We start from the raw sequence: 24424 nt of genomic DNA, 5'->3' as shown, positions 1-24424 counted from the left end.
TTCCCTCATTGCTGAACTGGAGACTGTATTGTTAAGTAAGTTTTTCTTATGGGTAACAGCAAATGCTATGAAAAAATATAAACCTTAATATAGGGAGCAGAGGAACACATGACTTAGGAAAAAAAAAAAAAAAAAAGAAAGGAGAAAAACATGCAACTGCTTTTACAAAAAAAAATTCTGCAAGTAAACCGGAACGTAAATTAAGCTTGACAGTAGTCTAATAGACATGGATGTCCCCAATGAGGTCTAAGTGGCCTGCAGGTCTCTCTTATTCTTGTACTTCTTTGCAGCAAATGTTCTTACTAAGGCAAGTTGGGCTTTTCACATGTGAATGCTGTTGCTATAGAGGTTTCTAAAACACATTTTAATGTAGATTTAATACATATACTTGGGGCACGTTCGGAGGCAACATATGCCCTAGTTATTTGAAAACAACTAAATACAAGAAGAAAAGCACTCAAAAAAAAAAAAAATTACAAATCTGTACATCACAGATAATTTCTCCTTATGATAACTTAGGTAAGAGAAGTAATTATTATGTATCACTTTAAAATAATTCTGTCATATCTAGAATATTTACACTGTGGTAATTATATTCACATGGTTGGCAGAACTTACGCAGAAAGACAAAACAAGGACTCAAGATCCAGAAAACTATGACCTGGGGGAAGAAATCTCTCTGATACACCCCAAACTCCTATTGAACCTAAAGTAGGTCCTCATTTTCTATCATTTCCTTGCTGTAGGTCACTAGCTGGAAACAAGGATGTTGGAGTTTTTGTCTATTTGATTTTTTTGTTGTTGTTGCGAATGCTATTAAGAGAAGAATTTGTCCTTAAAAAAGTAAGAGCTGAGTTCTCCTTGTATCACAGAGAGCACTTGTATCTATGCCAGCTTCAGGCTAATGCCTCCAGATTGCTATTGTGCCTTATAGTTGGCTCTTGCAATCTGTCTCTGGCTGAGTTGTTGATTTATATATTTTTTCTTGTTATTTTTTTCCCCAGCTGGTAATGAATCATTGCATGCTACTTTGTTCTGCTTTCTAGTGTTCTGAGAGCTTGCTTATTTATTAATCAGAACAATAACAAATAGAAATGCACGGCCTTTTTATAGTCATTATTTGCAAAGCTCTTTGTTCCAGGCTACCTAGCACCTGTGTCATAAATTAAGTCTGTAACAGCCACATACATAAAATGAATAATAAAACTTGTGTTTGCCTTGCACCAATCTAAAAATAATATACTTACACTCTGTGAATCAGTAGCTTTAATACTTGGTTGAAATTCTGAATGTTACAACAAAATCATTTTCTCTTGTGCTGTAGCCATTTATTTTATGCTGACGTTACTTGTATGACAGAATGTACACAATCAAAACAAAACAAACTCAGGATCAGAACAGCTGTTACTGTGGAGAGGAAAGGTTATTTCTAAGTTCCCACATTCTGGTTTAAGGTACACGGCAGTGGGAAATTAAAAATATAAGAGGATTCACATAAATATTGAGTTCACTCCTGAATATTTGGCTGCATGAAATTCATAGTGTGATTGGAGAGCTACAACAAATATGTAGTTAAAGGATTCAACTTGGTTTCTGATGCTGATGTTTACAGTTGGGGAAAAAAAAAACAAAAAAAAAAAATAAGAAAAAAAGTTAAGTGCTCTTTTACTCTGCAGAATGTAGCTTTGACCTGCCATGGGACCCTAGAAATATGGGGTACTTGTTGTAAACTCTCCAGGTTAGACATGGATCTGGCTGGGAAATTCAGTGCTATTAATAGGGAGAGAGAAAAATGGGAAATGTTTAGTTCTGGGAAACTTATTTCCCAAAAATAATTTGGACAACAAATGCCACTAACAGTGGTAGGCAAAAAGCAGGCATGAGAGGTGACAGCTGGCAGATTTCATTACCAAATGTCTTCTGACAAAACAAGAGGCAGGTCTTGTATTGGGTCTATTTTAGACTTTTAGCAGGAGTACTGCAGAAGGTGATCTTGGACCAAGTGACCACATGTAGAGAGTTTTAAATAACTGGAAAATAAAAGACAAAAAGAATATGCATATTGCAGTTAGAAGTTAGTTGAACACAAGTTACTCAAGGTTATGAATAAAGATGAAGTTATATCTTCAAAATAAAGATAAAAAAAAAAAATAAAATCTAGTCTCCATATCCCTGGGAAGATAATAACATTTTTATAGAAAACCTTCAGAATGAAGTATATCATTCACACAGGAAATTCTGACTATGTTAGGATACTCTGTATGATCTGGCAAAACAGATCAATATTGTTGACGAAGTTTGATATTTAATGTATTCAGATTGTAAACATGAAGCTTGGCTGTGAATAACTATAGAAGATCTCACTGATACTGAGCAATGGGGAAAAGGAATATTATTTGAAACTCAATCTGAAATTGATAAATGTACATTTGTCCACCTGGAAGAGAAAATAATCAGTCATGGGCTGTCACGTGATTATGACCCCACACATAAGAGGTTCAAAGTTATAATCAGCAGCTGTACAAGCTGCTCCTTTTAGTATCCAGAAATGAGAAGCAAAGAAAGTAGTTGGATTAAAATGAAAAGAACACAAAACAATAGAAATCAATACTTTAGTGTGTGCTGTACTGTATTCAAAACATTGACATGCAAAAGATAAAAGATGGTAGAAAGTATGATTAAAGATGTGAGATTCCTTTGTTATAGGGAATGAGGAAATAGAGTGGGATGCTTCAGCCTGAAATACATATCTACATCATTACAAGTTATCTTCTAAATCACAAGTGGCCTGGAAAAGGTGAATAGGGAATGATTGCTCATAGTCTCTTTCAATATTAGTAAAACCAAATGACTCTAGTTAAAACAAAGAAAAGGAGGCATACTTTCTGACAGTGCATTTCACGTAGCCCTGGGTCTCATCCTGCTGCAAGATTTCCCAATGCTTTGGCACTCTCACCTCTTTCATCTACTCTCTTCCCTGCATTTGTGCCAAACTGATGCAGAGGACTTTGCTTCTAAAGGGTGTAGTATGTTTATGAATGCTGTGGTTTTATTTTTTTCTTTAAAATTTGCCAATCAGTTCAAGCTGCTGGAGATATGCACCTTCTTCTAATTTTTCCTTTCCATATTTGGGCATTTTTCTGTAGGAAATGCAGACTGTAGCCTTCCAGATCCCCTGGATCTGCCGCTGAGTTAGGGAGAAACCATTCACATTCTCAGTGCTGCCAGTTTTTGTTGTTGTTTTTCCTTTTTTAAGTTCGGGTGAGAGTATAAGTGTATGTTAACTCATAAGAAAGTTGTACTTAGATTCAGTATTAAATGTATCCTTCCTCCCTTCCCCCATCATTTTAATTAATTTTGATTGCAGTGATTCCTAAGCTTCAGTTTTTTTCTGGCTTCAGATAGAGCCTGAGGTCTTTCTGCAACTGCTTGTCGAATGAAAAAAAGGGGGGGTAGCATAGAAGAAGGGAAAACATGGGGTCTAAAATGTCCCTCAAGGACCTGAATGTCTGTGCTTGGAACGCTGACTGCAGCATCAGTAGGGCTTGAGCAGCTGGACATGCATTATCAGCAGATGTACTACGCATTTCTGGGACACGTTGCCTGCCTTCTTGCCACTAAAATGCCTGACCAATGAAAAGTTCATCCTCACTAGCACTAAAAAGAACAGATATTGTCCAGATGTGAATTTTACATCCAATGCAGGTTAAGGAAAAGAGCTGCACTCCTGTTAGCCCAGGCTTGCAGGTGCGACGTGAAGTTTGCACAAGTCCTTCAGAGGCTATATTTTCTCCCAGCTTGAACACTTGAAAAGGTTAATTAATTATCTGACTGGCTGGCATAATTCAAGCACCTGCTTTCAGATATTTAGCAGGCATTGTTTTGGAAACTGCTGTGCAGGATATCTCAGACCAGACATAATCCTCCCCTATGTCTTATGTGTAGGTAGCTAATTTTCATACAAAACGTGGAGTTGGGAATCCAGTATTAATGCTCAGAAGCACTTCAGCTTTGCTAGGGTCCTAGTGCCCAGCGCAGCTGCTCACTCAGCTGTTTTCTGGCCTCCCAGCTTCACAGGGCACCACTTCACTCACAAACTGTCACAGGACATTGGATTAATTTTTCATGCTGCTTTTTCTCTCTCTTTCTTTCTTCCTTTTTTTTTGAGCTTTGTATTATCCCCTTTTGCTGTTGTGAATACAACATAACCCTGAGGTCTTTTAGACTCCCAGTTGCTACTGTGATGTGAATAATTAGTAAACTAGGCTCCTTATGATACCATTTATTTTCAGACACGTTTTTCTTACTCAAGTGAGGAAAGTCCGGTGCTTCAAAAGACTGTGAAACGGCTCTAGTGAAGACTGTCAAACTTCCTTTGTATCATGTTTTTGCAGTTCGCCAGTTGTTTTTTTGTTTTTTTGTTTGTTTGTTTTTCTTTCTTTTTCTTGTTTTTGCTGGCAACTAGTTATAGTGACTCAACCTCTGTGGTAAAGCTGTGGAAGGTTGCTGAAAGGCTCTGAACATAGGAGCTGTTCAAGGAATGCCTATGTTTACTTAGCTCATCGCTCTTTGATGATCTATACTTTTCTAATTGTTGCTGTTTATTAAGCTAATTTAGTCATAAAATAGATGAATAGGAATATTAAAATAAAGGAAAAATTTACAAAAGGCTAATCAGCAGTTTTCTTTTTTAATTAAACTTTTGCCTTTTGTTAAAGAGGTGGGATGTGGGAAGACTTTCCCTCTCTCTGATATTGTAAAAGTGCCACTAGCTATTACTGCACTGTATACATTCATCTGAGATTCCTTACTGCAATTTATAGAGCAAACTGGTAATTTTATATAAGGAAAAATAAGTAGATGACCACATTAAATTTTTAACCTTCAGCGGCTACTTGACAAACAGGGCCCAAAGACCACCTATTAAAAGGCAGTGTAGCATTCAGAGGATCTTATTTTTTGTCATAGCTATTAGATTTCATTGCAAACATAGGTGGGGCTTTGTTGTTTGCTTTTGGAAAACAATTTCAGATGTGAGTGAGAAGAAAAAAATTTCAATCTGTATTGTTACAACATTTCCTTTTCTTTTCCCCTTTCTCCTTTCCACAAAAGAACCCTATCCCTCTTTCACATATTGCAGGATTTAAAAATTTATTTATTTATTTATGTAACAACCATCTACTTGGTTACTTGAAAGAACACAAAAAAATTTCCAGTAAGAATGTGAGCTACATATCTGTGGTACAGTGCTGCGTAGGGGTGATGCACTAGATCTGAATGTTAGGTCACAGTGTAATGGAAGGAAACTCAGATGTAGATGATTGACAATATTGGCCTTAAGAAGATGTAATTAGTCTTTAAAGTTACCATCTTTTGAGACTTGTGGTTACAGTTTGTCTCTACGTGTTGCTATTTTTGTTCTGTGTTTGATTGCATAGTCAGAAAGAAAGTGCATGGGATTTCGTTGTTTGCACATAGTGTGGTTTTATATATATATATATATTTTTTTTTTTAACCAGGAAAAAGCTTAGATTTTTATAGCATGAAGCAAAATCTGTGAGGTGAATTTGTGTGTGTTTTCTTCATGATGTACCTTGAAGATTTTATAAAGACATAAAATATAAAATCAAGCAATACATATAAAATGTGAAATTTACACGCAGATAAGATTGACAAACATTTGGAGATCTGTGCTGAATGTCCTCAAAATTTTAGAATGTAAAGAATGTAAAATGTAAAGTCATGTGAGTTTGTTTTTTTTTAAATCAACCCTCTTCATCCTCACGTTTCCCTGAGAAATCTTCTGCCAATTTTTGATCTACTTAATTCTACAATTGTTTCGTAACACCCTAGGATTTATCTCTGTAACTTCTGATTTTGCCTGTTTATCAGCATTTCCTTTGTCATGCTCATGATGTTTGCATGTCCTTAATGCAGTAGTTTCAAAAGTTGTGTTTTAGTTTTATTATATTATTATTTGTTGTCAGTATTAAGTAATTCCTTTACATTACTGTGGCCCTTAAATTTTGGGGAAAATTAACCGTAATGGGTAAATGTAAGTAAAAAAAAAACAAAAAACTTCTGTTAAGTTGTAACTTTCAGGGACAGGCACTGAACATTTGCGGCTGTTAACACAGAGTATAGGATAAATAAATCAGAAAAAAATAAGGTAACATATCTTTCAAGTGCTCTTTATAAGTCAGCTAATGGAAGTAGCCATTCCATGAGAATTATTTTTGCTAGCATTTTATTCTACGGTTTGTCAAATACCAGCTGTTTACCATTTTAGTTGATAATTTATATGATTCAGTGTTATTGTAGATAAAAATTGTTAGTATTTTTTTTTTTTTGCTTGTTGTACTGAGCTGTTTCTTGGCTGTGTGTGACTCCTTTGGATTGATCATGCCAAAAATTAACAGGTTCCTAAAGAACTGGAGAAATAGAATACATTCATGCGTTAATCTGTTTTATGTAAGTTCCAAGGATTAAAGCAAACCATCAAAACATAAATGCAAGATTGTATACTAAATGCATTAAAACAACTTGCAGGTATTAATTCTCTTGTACAACTTCTGAATTTTGATTGATTGTGAGTTGGCTCTCTCAACTCTCTTAAGTTTCATTAAAATAGTTGAGATATTTCCAAGTCCGGAAGAACTCTAGTAACAAGTTGCATGTGTATTAAAATTCACTTTGCGCCAGTCAGTATCTTCAAACAAAAGGATTCAGTCTGTGGTATTTATGTTTTTGATGCAGGCAATTGATGTTTCTTGTTGCTTTTGCCACTGATTGTGGGTGGGAGAAGAAATACAGGGTTTCTGTTACCAGAGGTTTATGAACATAGTCTATTACTCACTTGAGAATGATGACACGACATTTATACTCATCCTGACTGGATAAGAGTATACACTGATTTTGTGTGCAGTATCATCTAACTTAACAAGAAGCTATGTCCTTTTCTTAAAATAATTTGATTTTTTTTTTTTTTTTCTATTTGCAAATACATGGGAGACGAGCTTAGATTTCACATAACAGTTTTATCAGGGCTGCTGTGTGATGTCCTGTGGTTGAGTAATAGGATTGAATCTAGAAACCAAGCACCAGCCTTTTTTATTTTCACATCGCATGTCCCATTTCTTCCCAAATTCCAAGATGTAAGTCCACTCTTTTATAGCTGAGCTAAGCTGTTAAAAGCATTTTTCTAGGAAATGAGAATGCAACTATTCACTTTCTGCGCTGGGCCCAGCAGCATTAAATGTTTGCAATATGTCCCACCAAGAGGGGTGTTAAATCAAATGCTTTTAGGCTGACCAAAGAAAATGAGGAAACTGTTGGGGACAGTTTGATTTAGCCGAAACTGCCACTTGCAAAACACAAGATTTTAACAAGTTACTACATCAAACTATTGAAATAGTATGTTACAAAATTGTCTCATCAAATGAAATATTTTATAATCTTAAGTGCAGTTAACAGATGGATTAATTAGAAACTAAATTATTTGTGTGTAATAATGGGCCAACACAAGGTTATGATAAGAGGTGGTATGCTGTGTGACAAATGGGAGCAGAGGGGCAGTCTGGCAAAATGACGTCTGATATAGATGTGATATGCACATGAAGCAAAGGTATGGAATTGAATTCCTTCCTGTGGAAAAAATTGCACCAAATGACATTAATCTACACTTGCTAAACATTTATGGAGTGGATGCTAGCGCAGTGAGGTGGTGGCTGGAATGTTTCAGTAGAGGCAGCAGTGACAGCAGATTTTTGTGAAAACAGCATGCAGGCTTTTGTTCATCACTGATGAAAATGCATAGCTAATAATGGAGACTATTTTGAAAAATGTGTTTTATAGCTGAGAATTTGCTCTGAGTGTTACTGTGTTTTTTTTGTATCGATTGCAGTTTCCATGGAAATAAACAGGACACATTACTTTCAGAGCAGCCTCGTAGACTACAAATGCATGTCTTTAAAAACACGTCTGAAGGCAAATAAGTAGAAGACAAGCCTAATTTAATGGAGGATCCTATTTTTTTTTTTTTTTTGCCCTGTTGTCAGTAGAGGCAACTGCATAATTGTGAGAAGGTAATAGCACATGAAATATTGGTAAGAGATTGGAATTTTACAGCCTGAATATTGAGTGCTGTCTTACTGCTGAGTTCTATAACCACTTAGTGTTGGCCTAGGGTGTTTTTTTGTAGGAAAATGACCAAAAGATGAGGAAGAAAATGATTGACTTAGATTGCATTAAAAAGGGGACAAAAAAGGGATTGGGTGAGAAAGTTACTTATGTGCACCAAAAGAAAAATGAAAAGGAAGTAAAGTGGGAGTGGGTGGTATTGTAAATGAAAGTTATCAGGAGAGAGAGAACAGGTAGTGTACAAAATAAGAAATAGTATGGAAAATGCAAGAAAAAATGTAGCAAATTTAGGAAATAAATTAATGTGAAAGTGGATGGAGAGAAGAATCATGAGACAAAAATGACTTCTATTGTTTTGTTCTTTATATTTTATGAATTTTAGTGCCAAAAGGAATACATTAAATTGTCTGGCTACTGCATATTATCCCATGATGCTTACATTGATAATGAACTCTTCTGAGGGTAAAAACTAGAATATTACAGTATTTGCTGCTTTAAACCCAGAAATTCTCCATGGTTGTGCTGTTTATAGATCTGTTCTGGTCATGATAATAATGTCTGTCTCCCAAAAATTTTGTGCTGTTCTAAATTGCTTTCCCATTTTTCCCTATGAATGTCCAGTTTTTCAAAACTGAAATTATCTGTATTTGTTCACTGACAGATATTTTGAAACAAAAGCTGTTTGGGGGATACTTTTCTTGAGGCTTTCACAATATGATGGTGTCTTCAGATCTGCATTTTTGCCCTGCTGATGATCCTCATTCCTTGGTTGGTATCAGGCTGGAATGGACTTATTTCATGCTATTCTTGTCCTGTGCCTGTTTTCTTGGATGGCAGTTTGCTCACCTGTTTGTTGCCATCTCACAGTCTCTCTGCACTCCAGCTCATGGCTGGGTATATTCTTTGATGACATAGTTTTTGACAACATTTTTCAGGATATATTTGACACTTGCAGAGACAAGGAACTGCTTGGGACCGATATCCTGGTGCTATTTCTTCTTGATTTCTGTATGTGCACTTTCTTATTATAGAAAAAAATATACAGTGGTAAAGCTATGACTATGCATAGTCTTTCATTTTGTTTTGCTTTTCACTGATATTTTAAAACTTTATGCAAAACTAATGCAGAAAGTCCTGAGCAAAACATCCAGATTTAATTTCACTACACCAGCCATTATATTTGACAAAACAAAACAAAACATTTGAAGTACATTTAGTATAATTTATGTATCTTTATAAAATAAGAAATCTCAATTTAAATATATATGCGATGGAAATTATTAAATGATATTTGGAATGGAGCATAGTAGAGAAATAGCTTTTTTGTACACCTCCAGTCAACAGCTGGGACACAGTGCACTTATCTTAGTCTGTGTATTTCAGTAAGGCAATCATCTGAGGTGATGCTGTTGCCATGGTTTTATAATTTTGTTATCAGTATTCCACATCATAACATCATGTAATACACAGGTAATTAAAGAGTTAATACTCCTGTTCTGTGGACAGTCAACTTTCTGGATGCCTGGTTCTCAGAAGAAAAGAAGAACTACATATCCCAGGGGACTTCAGGTTCAGAGGGGAAGATAAGCCACAGGAGGATGTCACAGGATCTCTGGCTCTCTCTCGCTCGCTGCCTAGCAGTGTATGGCTGTGCTCCCCAGCTGTGCCTTCAGTTCAAAGTAGGCTTTTTCAGTTTTGGACACTCTCTCTCCTATTTATTAGCCTCAATTTCAATTATATTGTATTATATTGTGTTATCTTGCATTCTGGTATATTTAGTAAAATTCAGTTTTCCTCTTTAGATCGTTGCTGCTGTTCTGTTTCTGGGCCCAGCTCCCATCTCCCTAGCTTTCCCTTTTCCCTTCCCATTTTGGGTCCAGGGGCATATGGGTCTGCTGCCCCCTGTCACAGGCACAGATTGATCTAGATAACTCCGTGACAGCTGTGTTGCTATCCAGCTCCTGGCTGTTCCGTCCAGACATCATTGTCCCCACTGCACCATGTAATGCGGCTCCCAGATTCTGAGTCACATCCTTCTGCTCTATGTGGCAGTGGGGATGACAGGCAGATTGCTAAAGGTGGGCCAGGACGTTTCCATTCCTTTTGGCTTCTCTGGATGAACGGGATCATGTGCATGCAGAAATACTGCAGATCTGCATTTATCAGTATTTCTATTCATTTTCTAATTTCTGAGATATGTACTGTTCAGTCATCACTTTTCTGTGTAACCACAATCTAATTAGAAGCTGGAACAGAGGAGAAAAAAACCTCTATATATAAACACTCACGTTGATATGTAGACACAGTGACAAAATTCAGGCAGCTCAGAATGAAAGATGACACTCTGTCCTTAATTTGTACCAGAGGGAAAAAGGATGTGAAGGGATGGGATGAAAGTCAGGCACAATATATCAGCTGAGATTTGTGTTCCTGTGCACATCCAAATGTTAACAATGAACCAAATGTTAACAACTCTTTGAAGTTTTCAGAACAAAACCTCTAAAGGAAGTTAAACATAAGTCCGTGCTCTGTAAGTTTTAATTTCATGGCAATCACCAGTTTGCATTAATTATTAGGTGTAATTTAATTAACTTCTCCATTTTAAAACATTTATTTTGAGTTATAAACATGATTTTTAGAAAGTTTGCTAAGGAACATGCAAATAGGATGCATACTGTGGATCTTGAAACATATATAAATCCCAATGCAAAGCAGTTGCTCTGATTGCACTGTAGTAGTGTATGTACTACTACATACATATAGTGTATGTTTCTAATACCTTAAATACTGAAAAAACTTTCTTTGCACATAAAAGATTTTGCCAAACCTAAAGTCTATTCTTGTAGCTAAAGGTCAAAAATAGGTTCTTAGGTATAGAAGTAAAAATAAATTAATGTTTCAAACCTTTTTTCTTTTGCCTTTGACTAAGCCATTGCAAATTTTCTCCTTTATAATTCTTTTGGAAGTTTATTCAATGGTTTTCATCTCTCTTAATTTTCTTTTCCAAATATAAAATCCCCAACAGGGTTGCATAGTATAATATTAGTCTTAATAGTAATACTGCAATATTAAGACACAAACCAAGGATATTGAATGTTATCAGTGTAACAATTAACAGTTTAAGTATTGATAACTGACTTGGCATACAACATTCCAGCTGTTTTATTTTTTTAAAATAAAATAATACCTTAATTTATTTGTATTCCACCAGCATGGATACATTCATTGCAAATTGCATGCACATAAATAGGAATCCATTTGTAAACTACATAATCTTAACAATAAATAGTATTTGATCTAATACATGTTGGTAGTACATTTCTTGTTAAAAATGCAAGCTTTTACCAAAATGAAAACAAATTATTATTCTCCTTACAAATATTTTAAATATTTTTAATTACATATTTCATACCAAGTATATAAAAATAGTATTTTTTTTTGATAAATTTTGAGATTTCATTTACATAACAAATAACGTGCAACAACTGACCACTCTCTACCAGCTCTACCTGGTTGATTGTCTAGATGACATGCAGCGACAATTGTCCCTTTGTCTTCACAGAACTGACAAACAGACCAGCAGGACCCACAATCACTGAAAGCAAGCAGTGCCATGGACATTGTTTGGAAACAACAGTCAGACACTCAGGGAAAACCTTTGCTTTCATGAATAAAAGCTGCCTATGACAGTTCTTTTATCCTAGACTTCCAGCTGCTCTGACCCTCAAGGTTTTTGGACTATCACAACAGTCTGCCAAACAGACCAGAAAGTTTTATTTGTATAGAAAATGCTTTTCAACATGCTTCTAGATTCTAGATTTTTTTTTTCCTATAATATGAACCACGAATACCTTTTCTTACTTTCTATAAATCTGAATTTTCATGTCTGTAAGTCTCCATGATCACCAGAGAAAAGTTGAAGAATGCAGTCGTAGTACTCTCTAAATTTAAAAGTGGCAGCTGTGGAACATGCTTTGAGTGCCACTTCACTATTTCTCATTACACATCTATGGCTTGGTTATCTTTCTCTTTAACATCCTTTGTGCTTGTCACAATATCTAAGGGGAAATCTGAGGTCTGTGCAGAAACTGTTCCACCTGCTCCTTCAAGGTCCCATGATCCTGGCAGATTCTCCAGGCTTAATGAGCTGATTGCTCCTTGGCTAAAGCTCCCTTCCTCAGACCTGCTGGGCAGCACGAGGTGCAGCGATGTCTCTGATGAAGAGCATACTGAAGAAGAAAGAGTCGCTGAAATAGACTGAAGAGGGGTCAAGGTAGTGTCTGAATGGGGTGAGGTGCATCTTAAAAATTGCAAGTTATCTTTCTGAATTACCTGATACTGGGAAGGTGAATTATGAAGGCCTGATGTATAGAAAAATTCGCTGTCTGTAGAATTTTGAATGTTATGTTCAGTTCTTTGGGGGCTGCTGCCTACAGAGGATAGATCTGTATTCCAGATATCACATAATGTGTTACTGCGGCAGGGTTGTGCTTTGGTGCAAGTAATGTTCCCAGCTTGCATGTGTGTGCAAGGTTGATGTGTAGTCCAAGCCATCCGAGCCTGCAGGCTTTCCAGGGTAGGACTCCGAGATATGCCATGCACTGTGCAGAATCCTGGTGGTTTCTGGGATGGGAGGAGGTTCTCTAGAAGGTACATCACATTCTTCATATCCTTACTTAATTGTGATACTTCATGAGTTAAAGTTGCGACCTGTTATGTCAGAACAAAATACCCCAATATTAATTTATGCAGTACACATTACAGTTATGTCTGAAATATGTTGTATCTCTTTTTTTTTTTTTTTTTTTTTCATTCTAAAAACATAAGATTTAGTCTGCAGTAGATTTATTTTAAGGAGACATACTTTACTAATATATGTCCGGGAAATAGTCCATCCCTTAACTCAGCTGCATGTGGCATTGCTGAAGTAATTGAACAACCCAACAAAAAGTTATAATGGAAACATTACAGCTATAATTCACCTGATTTTACATGACTTTGCTGTGAAGAAATACTGTCTTTCAAAGCAAAGTTTAAGAGAACAGGGTTATTAGTTTTGTTGTTGTTTGTTTGTCATCTTTTTTTGCTGCTCTTTTAATGTTAGATTTTCTACCTAAAAGCCTATTGCTTACCAGTGTACCTGGAGAGGTCCAGATTACATTAGAAACCTATTAGAATATATTGCTCTTTTTTCTCTCTATGGTTTAGTTCCCTCTGCAATTCAAACTTGATTGAGACATCTTCCTGCCATCACTCCTTCTGGATATCCAAAGAAGTGAAGAAGAAAATTTGCTTTTTGGGAAATGGAAGTTGAATTTTGGCAATGCAGAGAAAACTGTCTGCTTGCACTGCAGATGGAGCTTTGCTGTTCTCTTCCTTAGCTTTCCATTGGTTCTTCTATTCTGGAGCTTCATAAAGTAAATGAGACTTTTAGTCAAAATGCGTTGCCTTTGAGACTCAAATTAACAGGCTGCTGATGCTCTGTTTTCCAGTAAGTTGAGTGAATGAGAACTAAGTTGAGACAGACTTTTCATAGATCATCCATGAATTTACATCACCATTGCTATATTTGAGGCAAACGTATCTGATCTAAAGGCACTTTAGAAATTAGGCTAGTTGCAGAAAAAAAAAATGCAGGGCAACTAGTCTCAGTTTGGATTGAATATTTACAATTTGTGCAATGATAATTAATTTTAAGTGAATTAAATCTGGAATATCTTGAAATTTGCTTTATCATGTCAGAGTATGAAAAATCTCTGGTTTCTCTGCCAACTTGCTGGCCAGTTCTCAGGTAGTTCTGGGGTAACCTATCTATCTGGATGAATTAGGACACTAAGATGATTGCTAATAGTACTAAATAAGAACAAAACTAATTTAAAATACTAAGTTAAAAGAGAAGAAGCAATATAAATTTCTCAAGAATAACTCGTGGTGAAAAATCTAATTCCCTGGTTTTAGAGTTAATTGTAGTATATGTCTTGCCAGAAGCGTACTCAGAAGTTACCATCCAAATGACAATCTTCTAAACCAAGAAAATATAATCAAAATGTAACCACTAAGTGTTAGATACATGCATGACTGGAACAGTTTGTGATCATAAACGTGGTATTGTTCTGGGAGGACATTTCAAGCAACTCATTTTAGGCATCCTTCCTAACCTGCTTTTTTTTTACATTTATTTTTAATTGCTAAATGGAATTCACATTCAGTTTTACATATTAGTAATATGAAAAGATTGTTAAGATAATTGTTAGCAATCAATTATCTTAACAATTGATTAAATTGTTAAGCAACAAATCTGAAAGAAAAATATCAGAGGTATTACTATACATACAATACTCTGTGGGCATAAATATGATACTCTTCCTATGCAATATATTACAAAAAACGGTCTGTGGTCTTGAATCACACACTGTCTGTATTAGTCATACTCCCAGGATATATCAACAGAATTTTTTTTATTGAACAAAGGGATTTTATCTTTATTAGGAATTACTTTGACTAGCGCAGCTTGGGATCATGTACTTTGTAAGGGTTTTAAAAGATCTAATCAGACAAACCGAAAGAAAATAAGGAGTCTTAGAAAACGGAATGAGTAAAGAAAGTCTGTAGGAATCAGGTTTGTTAAGCTGCGCTGTAACAAAGTTTCCAGTATAAATGGTTTTGAGAAAGAGAATGACAATCAGGCTTTTCTTCTACCTTTTAGAGAAAAGAGAAAAAATGGTGATAAATGTCAACAGAGGCTTACATTTGGATGCTAGGAAAATAGATCTTTTCAATATGGCAATGTTTTGAAATTCCTATTAGAGTTAACAACATTATGGTTATCTCCTATCATAGTAGTAATATTTTTTGTTGTTCAAATCATCTTCTAGTCCCCAGTTTTAAACTCAGTTACTTTCATTCTTGATTCATTTCCATGCCTCAGATGCATTTCCACTAAGAAAGGAAGAAGGAACACTTCATTGAGAGGCCCTGTGCCTTACATCCTACTTTAAAACAAACAAACTAAGAAATAAATAAATAGATTCCCAAGCTTTTAAACATCAGTCACTTTAGTTACCATCATGTGTCAAAAACTTTTGAGCTAAAATTAAAAGATTGACAAAAACAGCTGTAAAGAGTACTTTACATTCATCAAATTACAGAACAAAAAGGATACAAAACAGATGCAAGATAGGAGTTCTTAGGAAGTATGAATATGAACACTTGAAGGAATATATGTTTGAACAAATATGAATAGACCATAAAAATGTTTATTTTGTGTTTATGATTTAGAAAACTTTTATTTTTTAAAACAAATGATGCTAGGTTTCACATGGTTCTATGTTTAATTTAAATATTTAAAATACAAAATGGATAGATTGACCATAATCAGTTTTCATTATAAAAAAATATTATTAGCTCACTTTTTGTGCCACATTTGTCTCTACTGAAGGATGTTTTGCAATTAAATGTACTTTTTATTTCCTGTCCTGATAAGAGGATGATTTTATTTTCAGCAGAGGGATGCAACGTATTTTAAAATATTCTATTTATAAAATTTCTCTAGGTGATCTGATAAACATATTTGCTTAGAACTGTTTCTCTTGTTAGATGAAAGCTAAATATCCATATGAATGCATTTTCACTGATCCAAATATGTGCCAAATGCTTAGAATATTTTAAGCACTTGCCAAAAAAAAAAAAAAAAAAAAAAAAATCCTGATTTCCAGTGAGTATTCCAACATGCAGCTAAGTAGAATGCAATTTTCTGCTAGAAAACTTGACCTTATTCATATTTGTTTGTTTGTTTTTCAATTGAATAGGAGAAATGTGTATACTCTGCTCATTATACTGATACAATGCTGTAATTGTCATATCTACTGATGTAGTGAAATATAAAATCAGTCTCCATTTTCCTACTTTAAGCAAGGTCTCTACCTAGCCTTATTCTTTGTATGCCTTGTTTGTACATACAAATGCAGGTTTCTGGACAATGTTGGACATCTGAGAGCATCTCTGCATAGGGAAATGCAGACCCGCAGTTGTGTACTCTGTACTCTGAGCTGACCAGGGAAGATGTGGTATAGTAGCCCAGTAGCCACAGTGGTGTAGGTCTGATCGTGACTGCAGTCTTTAGCACTGCTTTAACTAATGCAGTTGTAGGAGACTGCACTGGAGCTGAATTGAACACAGTATGAAAGGGACATGAAAATGAAATCTGAGTTTGTTTTCATAAATTGTGCTAGCTATGCTTTGTATGTCCAGATATGAAACTATGTCCCTATACATTTGAAAGGGGAGCATAACCTCTGCAAATTATGAGAGAAAAATTATGACTAAAATTTTGGGATTTTCTTATTTTTAATTGCTCAATGTTTTAAATAATTCAGATTTGGTTGTTGTATATAAGCATTTTAAGTTGAAGTATTTTCATATTCTTTCCATATATTTATACTGACATTACAGAGAACTAAACACATGGTAGGACATAGACAATGATGCAGTGGTAGGCAAGTGCCCTACTCTAGATTTATGGTCTCATTCTCCCTTTAGATAGATACACACATTGATAAAATAGCTCTGAGCCTTCTCTTCTCCAGACTTAATAGATGCAGCTCTTTTATGAGAGATGTTTCATTCTCTAGTCAGTTTAGTAGCCCTTCTCTGGACATTTTAGTAGCTCCATGTTTCTCTTTTACTGGGAAGCCCAGAATGGAACACACCACTCAATTGGAGGGCTGAGTAGAGGGAGAGGATAACTTCCCTCCACCTGCTGTCAGTGCCATTCTAAATTCAGCCCAGAGTACCATTGGTATTATTGGCCACAAGGGCACTTTGTTGGCTCATGGTCAGCTTGTTGTCTATCAAGACCCTAGATCCTTCTCTGGAGAGCTACTTTCCATCAGACGAGCTCCTAGCTTGTACTAGTGCATGGGATTATTCCTCCCCAGGCATAGGACCCTTCTCTTGCCTAAGCTGAATTTCAGGAAGTGCTTCTCTATCCTTCTCTCCAGCCCATCAAGATACTTCTGAATGGCAGCAAAGCAGTCTAGGGTATGAAACCATTCCTCTCAATTTTGTATCATTATTAAACTTGCAGAGTAGGCACTCCATTCCTTCATCCAAGACACACTGGGTCCAGTACTGACTTCTGGGGGACACCACTGTCTGAAAGCCTCCAACTAGACTATGTGGCACTGATTATTGATATAGCTGTGTAACTGGCTGAACAGTTAATCCTTGGAGTTGTGCAACAGGAATTTGAAGCATGTTGAAGTTTTTCTCATGGTGCCTAGTAGCTGGCATTGGTGCCTGTCTTCCTCCAAGGAAATCTCTGTGTGTTGATCCTAAATTTAATATGTAACAGAGGTGAAATCAACAACTCTGTCTTCTTTTAGTCTCATTAGAAAAATTATTATATTTTTGGATTATACGGTGAATTTCATAGACTTAAAATGTTGCTGTGAATTCCACTAGATGGCTAAGCTGGGTGTATCTTCTTTTGTAGATTGGTTTGTGGGATAACTGCTTTGCTAAGCTGGGTGTATCTTCTTTTGTAGATTGGTTTGTGGGGTAACTGCTTTGCTTTACTAACAATAGGCAGTACTGAGATGCCTGCCTTTGTTCTCCCAGGAAATAGCTGAAAAGTTTTTAAGCTAGCTAGTTAACTGTATTAATACAAATGTCTTTCATGAAATAATTATTTTTGCATTTGTTGATTGACTTCTGATTTCTACTATAAAATGTATTAATGATGATATTTGTTGCTCGACTACTTGTGACCTGTTTTCTCAATGTTTTGTTTTTCAGAAGGAGGCGGCACATCTTACAGAGAAGTTCAATTTCTAAATCTCCCAGTATTTTAACTACAGATCTCAGCCTGCTGCATCATCAGTCGTAATCTTCCATTAGTGATCAACATCAACTGATGGAAAATAAAAGAGAAATAAAATCAACAAGTGGTATTCAATAGTTATCATAGCAAAAATCAAAGAAGAGCTAGCAACACTACTTATAGGCTCATTTGGGTAAGTACCATGTGACTCAGCACTGTCAGTTCAGTCACTCTATGTGGGGCATGTTTGATTATGTGGATTTGTAGCCATGTAGAATATGCAAGTAAGCAGCCTTCTAGTGAAGTGTCTTTTCAGTGTAAATTTTGATCCATGGGATGATTTACAGGATTACCATCTGTCACTTTGGGCTTCAATCCCAGGATGCTACCCATCACATCAAAGTCTAGACCACTTTAGTTTAATCGCTCCTTATGCTTTTTGAGTTCTTTGATCATACCTTGTGATAAAAAGTGTTCAGTCAATGGTGCATAGTTCCTTGTTCTGAACTTTACAGTTTGACATATAATCAGGTTGATGCATTCATAGAATAAACCAGCCATGACTGTAATCTTAGTTCAAAACATGCAAATTATGTTACCAACTTAACCTGACCCAGGATGAAAGAGTTTTACAAGCCTAATATTTCAAATATATGGAAATAAAGAATAGTTATATTAAGCCTACACAAGACGTAAGGAAAAAAAAAAAAAATCATGTAACCAAAGAGATCAGAAAAAGAAGAAAAGTTGTATGATTAGACTTTAAAAAGTGTATATTTAAAATTTCCCCCATATGGACTCATAAGAAATTATCTCTAGTATCTTCATATTGAATGACAGAGTATGCTGAAAAATAGATTTCAGTCTCAAATTTTAGTGTCAAATTGATATTAGATTATGTGTTTAAAATTAGAAGGACTAAATAGAAAGCCCAGTGGAACAATGTAGGGCTGCATTCCTATGATACTATTCCTTGAGCAGAAATGGATATACTTCTGTTTCATTCTGAAGAGACTCAGATAAAGTTATTTGAAATATTTGATGTGGATTTGAAACTCACTGGATTTCATTTCTTTCAAGGAAATTCTCCAAAAGCACAGGGTTGTTCTCCAAAAGAAAAGAGAGAGTAAGGTGTGTGGGGAAAGAAAGAGTGAAATAGAAGCACATAAAGAAGAAATTCTTAGAAAATTCAATGTATCAGCTATGCTAACTTCACTTTATTTTTAGCTCGAGCATGTAACACAAACTTTTACACAGCTTTCATGTAGAAAAATAACCTGTGAGACAGTTAAAAAACCCAAGCTGCTCTAAGTTTAAGAATTCCGTCCAATTTTTCTAAGTCATTTATTGCACATTTACCATATCCCAACATTTTCTTAGTTTTCTCCAGCATTCCTTGAATCACTGTTAATACCCAATATCTCCAAAATACAATTACCTCATTATTAAGCCTGCTGATTTGTTGTTTGGTCTCTTCTGCTTTGATAACAAGCACTGCAGCACCAATTTCTGCCTCTGAAAATTCAAATACACGTAAATGAGAGACATATAACAACTTGGAATCACAGTGCGCTACTTTGGTCACTTCAGCACCTAGTCCTTCTTCATTTTTTTCCTACTTCTGTTCCTCTGAGTGGCTATTTTCTCAGTCTTTTGAGAGTATCAGTCATTTAAAACTTCATAAACTCCCTGCTACTCAGATTTTCACTACACTACTTCTGAAAAACCTGTAGACTCCTTTGCCTCTGTAAGCATCCTTTTAATAAAAATAAACAAAGTTATAGAATTGGTATTTATTTATTTGTGTATTAAAATATTTTGTTATCAATTTTTTGTCTACATGTTTAGTACCTTCCATGCCAAAAACTTTGGAAGCATGAGGCTCCTGACTGATCCTAAAGTGCTGCCGGCAAAATATAATGCATGTGAAAACAGTACTTCTTGCAAGAGGTTATATTATGACTGCCCGTTGGCAGGAAAACAACAAATGGCCTTGGGAATCCGGTTGTATTTTTCCACACTGTTCAATGTGGTACTGAAATGGTATTGAAAGGGTGGATACATGTTAGATCAATTTATGCCACTTTTAAGGATTTTCCTTTTGAGAATCAAAGAAATAAAGAGGGACAGAAAGCAGTTATGAAAACTCTTTGCTCTGAAGTGTAATTTCCCAAGTAATACCTCCAATTGTTGGAGATGCCCTGGATTCTTGCCGCAGATGATCAGAGCTGAAGTCAAAGGTTTGACTTTCCTCATTATGATTTCCATCTTCAACCCCATCAACAATTCTGTAAGGAATATCAGAGTAATTAAGCAGCTTCATAAACAGTTTCATAGGTATCGCACTCATAGAGATATTGTCAAAAAGGCACATGTTTAAGCAATGATGAAATTTGCACAATATTAGTTTTAGTGATATCTAGAAACTGTTACATTATATTATGAGGCTCAAAAGTGGTGCTTGAGCTGTTACCTGCAGCTGAAAACCTGAATGATTTCTGTGGAATTTGCTATAACACCTATTTAATGTCATCTGGCCTCAGTGCTTCAAAAGGCAAACTTTAAACACCAATATCCCTTTTGTAGAGATTTCTAATTATATAAAATGCTAACATTTTAACAGCCTTTATAGCACACGGGGGAAAAACTACTCAGACAGGAACTGGAATTTATAGCTGTTATATTCTTTAAAGTATTTAAAGACAAAGACTAAAAAGAAAATATATTAACAAAAATAGCTAGTCCTCAAGAGCCATAAGGCAGGCCCCTACTCAGTAAGTATGCAGTGGGAAAAATGTTTGTTTATATACAAGCAAGTGGAATGCGGAGTAATAATTTAGTGAACAGACAACATATAAGCACAAGAGTCTCAGCCCTTTCTGAATTAGCTGCTGTACAGCCATGAATTTTCTCCTGAAGACATACATCTCAATTCCTAGGAACTAGAAAGGCAGAAAAGACCATGACCTCTTCTGTCCAGTAGGTCAGCATTGGAGTACTGTTTTCTGTATGGGTTTGAGAAGATTCAGAAGCATGAATACCTCCTCCCCGTCATGCCTTTATTATTAATTGTAGGCTTTCCTTCTACTGATACTCTTCTGTTTCAGATGCAAAATACATAAAGTGATTGGTAAGACTGTGACTGTATTCTGGAAGTTAGGATGATGAATTTCATTTCTTCTGTCAAGTTTTGTTCCAATGTTTTAACTAGTCTTTGTACATCTGCTTTATTGCCTTTACCACAGTGTGCAAGAGACAAACCTGGAGTGAATTCTGGTTGACTTGCTCTAGGGAACATGCACAGAAAAAGTCGCTCGAAACAAAGTACATTCTCTTGAAAAAGCAAGGTTATTCATCTCCTCATAGTATTGACTGAACATTTCAGATCAAAGCAGGGTATTCCTTTCCTTTTACATCACTGTTCAACAGCAAATAAAATTGAGAATCAAAACAAAGATCTTTTTTTCTCTGTCATACTTGCTAAAAATATATGTTTTTTTTTTTTTTAAAGCGTTTTTAGCTTTTCAGTTAAAATGTTTTAATAATGTATACTGATTTGGGGAAATACGAAAGGCTTTTGGATAAAAAAGTCTGCAAAATACATACATCAAAGGTCATTTTTCCAGCCCATTAAGAGAATTATTCTGAAGTTACAAAGTTTTGAAATGAAATAAGAAATAATATAATATGGAAAAGCACTTATTTCACATTTAGTCTTACAGCTATCTGGCTGGATATGTTAAGAACAGTAATGATCAAAATAACATTTTGGTAGAACATATGAAAGTTATCTTTTCCCTGAATTGCCACTTGGTATGCAAATGACAATGACTTTCTGCCATAGCTGATCTGAACAAACGGCATATAAGATCCAAAAAATAAATGAGAAAACATCTACAATACTTTTCAGTTTTTCTCATATAGAAGTTGGTTCTTCATAGGTGTATGGGAACTGTTGATCATGGCCTGAACCTCTGACTGATCACCTGAGGCAAGCAATGAGTCAGCCCCAGAAGCACAGGTGAAGGCAATTCATCTGTGCTACCGGAAGGGCTGGAGGCTGGCTGAACCTCTCCTAGATCCCATTTAAGGGCTGACTGCCACTGAGGAAGGCTCTCTTTCTGGAGATCACTCCTTGTGGAGTTTGCTGCAAGCCTATGATACCAGTGAGTATTTCTATTTATTTTGATTATCTTTCCATCACAATAATCTTAGCCTAACCTTTGTGCATGTATTGATTGTGCAATAGGTTTTGTTCTTTGTATTGATAAAAATGGAATTAGTTTGTATCCTGTTCCTATTTAAAATGTACTTATGTTGATCAAATATATGATTGGGTGGGAGCATTATTATATATTATTACATGTAGAATGTTTATGATTGCATCCTTAGAGACTAATGTTTTGACACATCTAACTAAATATTGGTCATGCTGTGGTTATTTCTTGTCTGCAATGGCAAATAGCTGAAACTACTATTCTGCCTATAATGAACAAAGGAAATTCTTGAATATGTAAATACTTAAAATTATAGAAACCAAAACCTGAAATGAAAAATCACCTTCTGTTGCTCCTCATATGGCCAAAAAACAAACAAACAAAAAACCAAACCAAAACAAAAATACCCTGTGATTTTGGTAAAGCATTAACCTTGATTTAGTTATCAAGGAATGATTATTCCAAGGATTCGGAAATAGAAAAAGTCAAACTAGAAGTAACATAAAAACACCATCTTAAATACTTGAAATTAAATGCTTTATGAAACACTAAACCATTGCATAACTTTCCTTTATGTCAAAATTCACATTTACTTCATATATAAACTTGCACTGTCAAGTTTCCTTTATCTAATGTTAAAACCAAAATATTTTCTAATATTATCTGGTAATATTCTTTCCTGTATAATTCTCTATTACTTTATTTATTTATTTATTGCACAGCTATGCTATATTATCATTGATTTGCTTCCTAAATTACTGTCTCTGTGATCGACTGAGGATGCTCCACAGTGCTATTGTGGGAATACAGATTATTACAGTCTGTCTTCATAGTATCATTTTGTCCATCTGTTTAAACACTTTTTTTTATAACTGCTCTGAAATTTCTATTTTTCACTCACAGAAATTCTTTCTGTGTTGAAGTCCTAAAGTGGGTAATGGTTTATACTATGAGAGGACTTCTCCTTTTCTATGGAATGAATGAAGTGTTGACACACTGACAAAGTGTTAGCATTCCCTATATATTTATATAGGCTTTTTTTTAGCTATATATATATATATGCTTTTTTTTTTTTTAGCATTACAATCATAATTTTTTAATAGAAATTATGTGACAGGAAAAGAATAACTTCTTTCATTACCTTGGGCTCAAGTCAGGTGGACCTCCAGAGCTCAGTGCCGAAACATGTAATTTAAGGTTTTTCTCCCTCTTTCTAGAGTAATAATGGAGCTCTGTTTCGTGTTTAGTCCTTGAGGAGTTTGAACTGCAAGCACGAATGGGTGAATGGAAGGGCACTGTTCCTGAGGCCAACTGTTTCAAGTTTCTCCCCAGTTGACTTTTATTGCTTCCTGCCTTCTTCTGCTGAGAGCAAGTTGTACTTCTTGTATGGATTGGTGAAAGTGTGCTGCTCTCTTCTTCTCCTTCCTCATCATCTTCCTCATCTTCCACAATTGAAGGTAGTTTCTTCTTTATATTTCCATTTCCCTTGAGCTCGGTCTAAAAGAGTAGATAAGTACTAAGGTAAAATTCAAAGCCTGATGTTGCAGAAACAATGTTTCTTGTGGTGCTTGCACTGGAACAAACCCAGCTGTAGATCGACTTTCATTACACAATAGAACTAGGGTTCTTTTGGAATTCTTCCATTACTTCTCCTTTCAATTATGTCTATACATGTGTGCAAAAGAAAGATACATATGCACTGAAAAGGCTCTCTAGTGATCTTGCCAGTGAGCCTAAGACAATATATTTTATTACCAAGAAAAATTTAAGACTAGGTCTTAAAAGTCAAGTGGCACATCTACACTTGAGTAGATCAATCTTGTCTTAATGAGGTGTTATTAATTCTGAATGTTATATTCTCAGACTCCTGGTACATTCAGGGAAAGAACTGAGAGTTCTAATTCGTAATTCCACATTTTTAGACTGAGCCATTTGCAATATGCAAATAGCATTAATAAAAATTCAGTTGATCCTCTGTGTCATTTATGATTTAAACCTCTGCTACAACAGTTGGCAGATTTCTCAGTTTCTACAGATCAGCATTAATGAATGATTGTGACAGTGTCAGTTTCAGAACTGAGTTACTGCAAAGCAGAGTTACATCTGTTTAAAAAACAAAATGAAACAGAAAAAAACAACTATGCTGATGTTTGGTGTTGGACCCAAAGCAAATTAGGAGTCTTATAGACCTGGGTTCTATGTTTGATGTACTAAGTGCTGTGTGAGAGAGCAATGTATCTTTCTCTAT

General features: G+C 35.4%; 1 protein-coding gene and 1 long non-coding RNA gene across 4 annotated transcripts in view; one reads left to right on the top strand and one right to left on the bottom strand.

The window, feature by feature from the left end:
- The window catches only part of LOC146544138 (uncharacterized), a 46803-nt gene that overhangs the window by 5645 nt on the left and 16734 nt on the right, over window positions 1-24424 (top strand). For 2 of the 3 annotated variants that reach the window (XR_014883937.1, XR_014883939.1), the window contains exons 2-4: window positions 17935-18152; window positions 21901-22125; window positions 23394-23633. This is a non-coding gene — a long non-coding RNA (uncharacterized LOC146544138). The remainder of the gene's footprint in view (window positions 1-17934; window positions 18153-21900; window positions 22126-23393; window positions 23634-24424) is intronic. The other variant, XR_014883938.1, reaches the window with a different exon arrangement.
- KCNH8 (potassium voltage-gated channel subfamily H member 8) overlaps window positions 11624-24424 on the bottom strand; it is a 160245-nt gene continuing 147444 nt past the window's right edge. The window contains exons 13-16 of the mRNA XM_085226327.1: window positions 23318-23673; window positions 20141-20247; window positions 19398-19474; window positions 11624-12849 (exon numbers count right to left, since the gene is read on the bottom strand). Coding sequence (XP_085082453.1) covers window positions 12139-12849; window positions 19398-19474; window positions 20141-20247; window positions 23318-23673 — 1251 coding nt within the window. The 3' untranslated portion in view covers window positions 11624-12138. The remainder of the gene's footprint in view (window positions 12850-19397; window positions 19475-20140; window positions 20248-23317; window positions 23674-24424) is intronic.

This window comes from Meleagris gallopavo, chromosome 6, assembly GCF_905368555.1.
Source record: "Meleagris gallopavo chromosome 6, MGAL_WU_HG_1.1, whole genome shotgun sequence".
In the NCBI taxonomy this organism is placed as follows: Eukaryota; Metazoa; Chordata; class Aves; order Galliformes; family Phasianidae; genus Meleagris; species Meleagris gallopavo.
The sequence above is the reverse complement of the archived record's forward strand: the minus strand, read 5'-3'. Positions and strand labels throughout refer to the sequence as shown.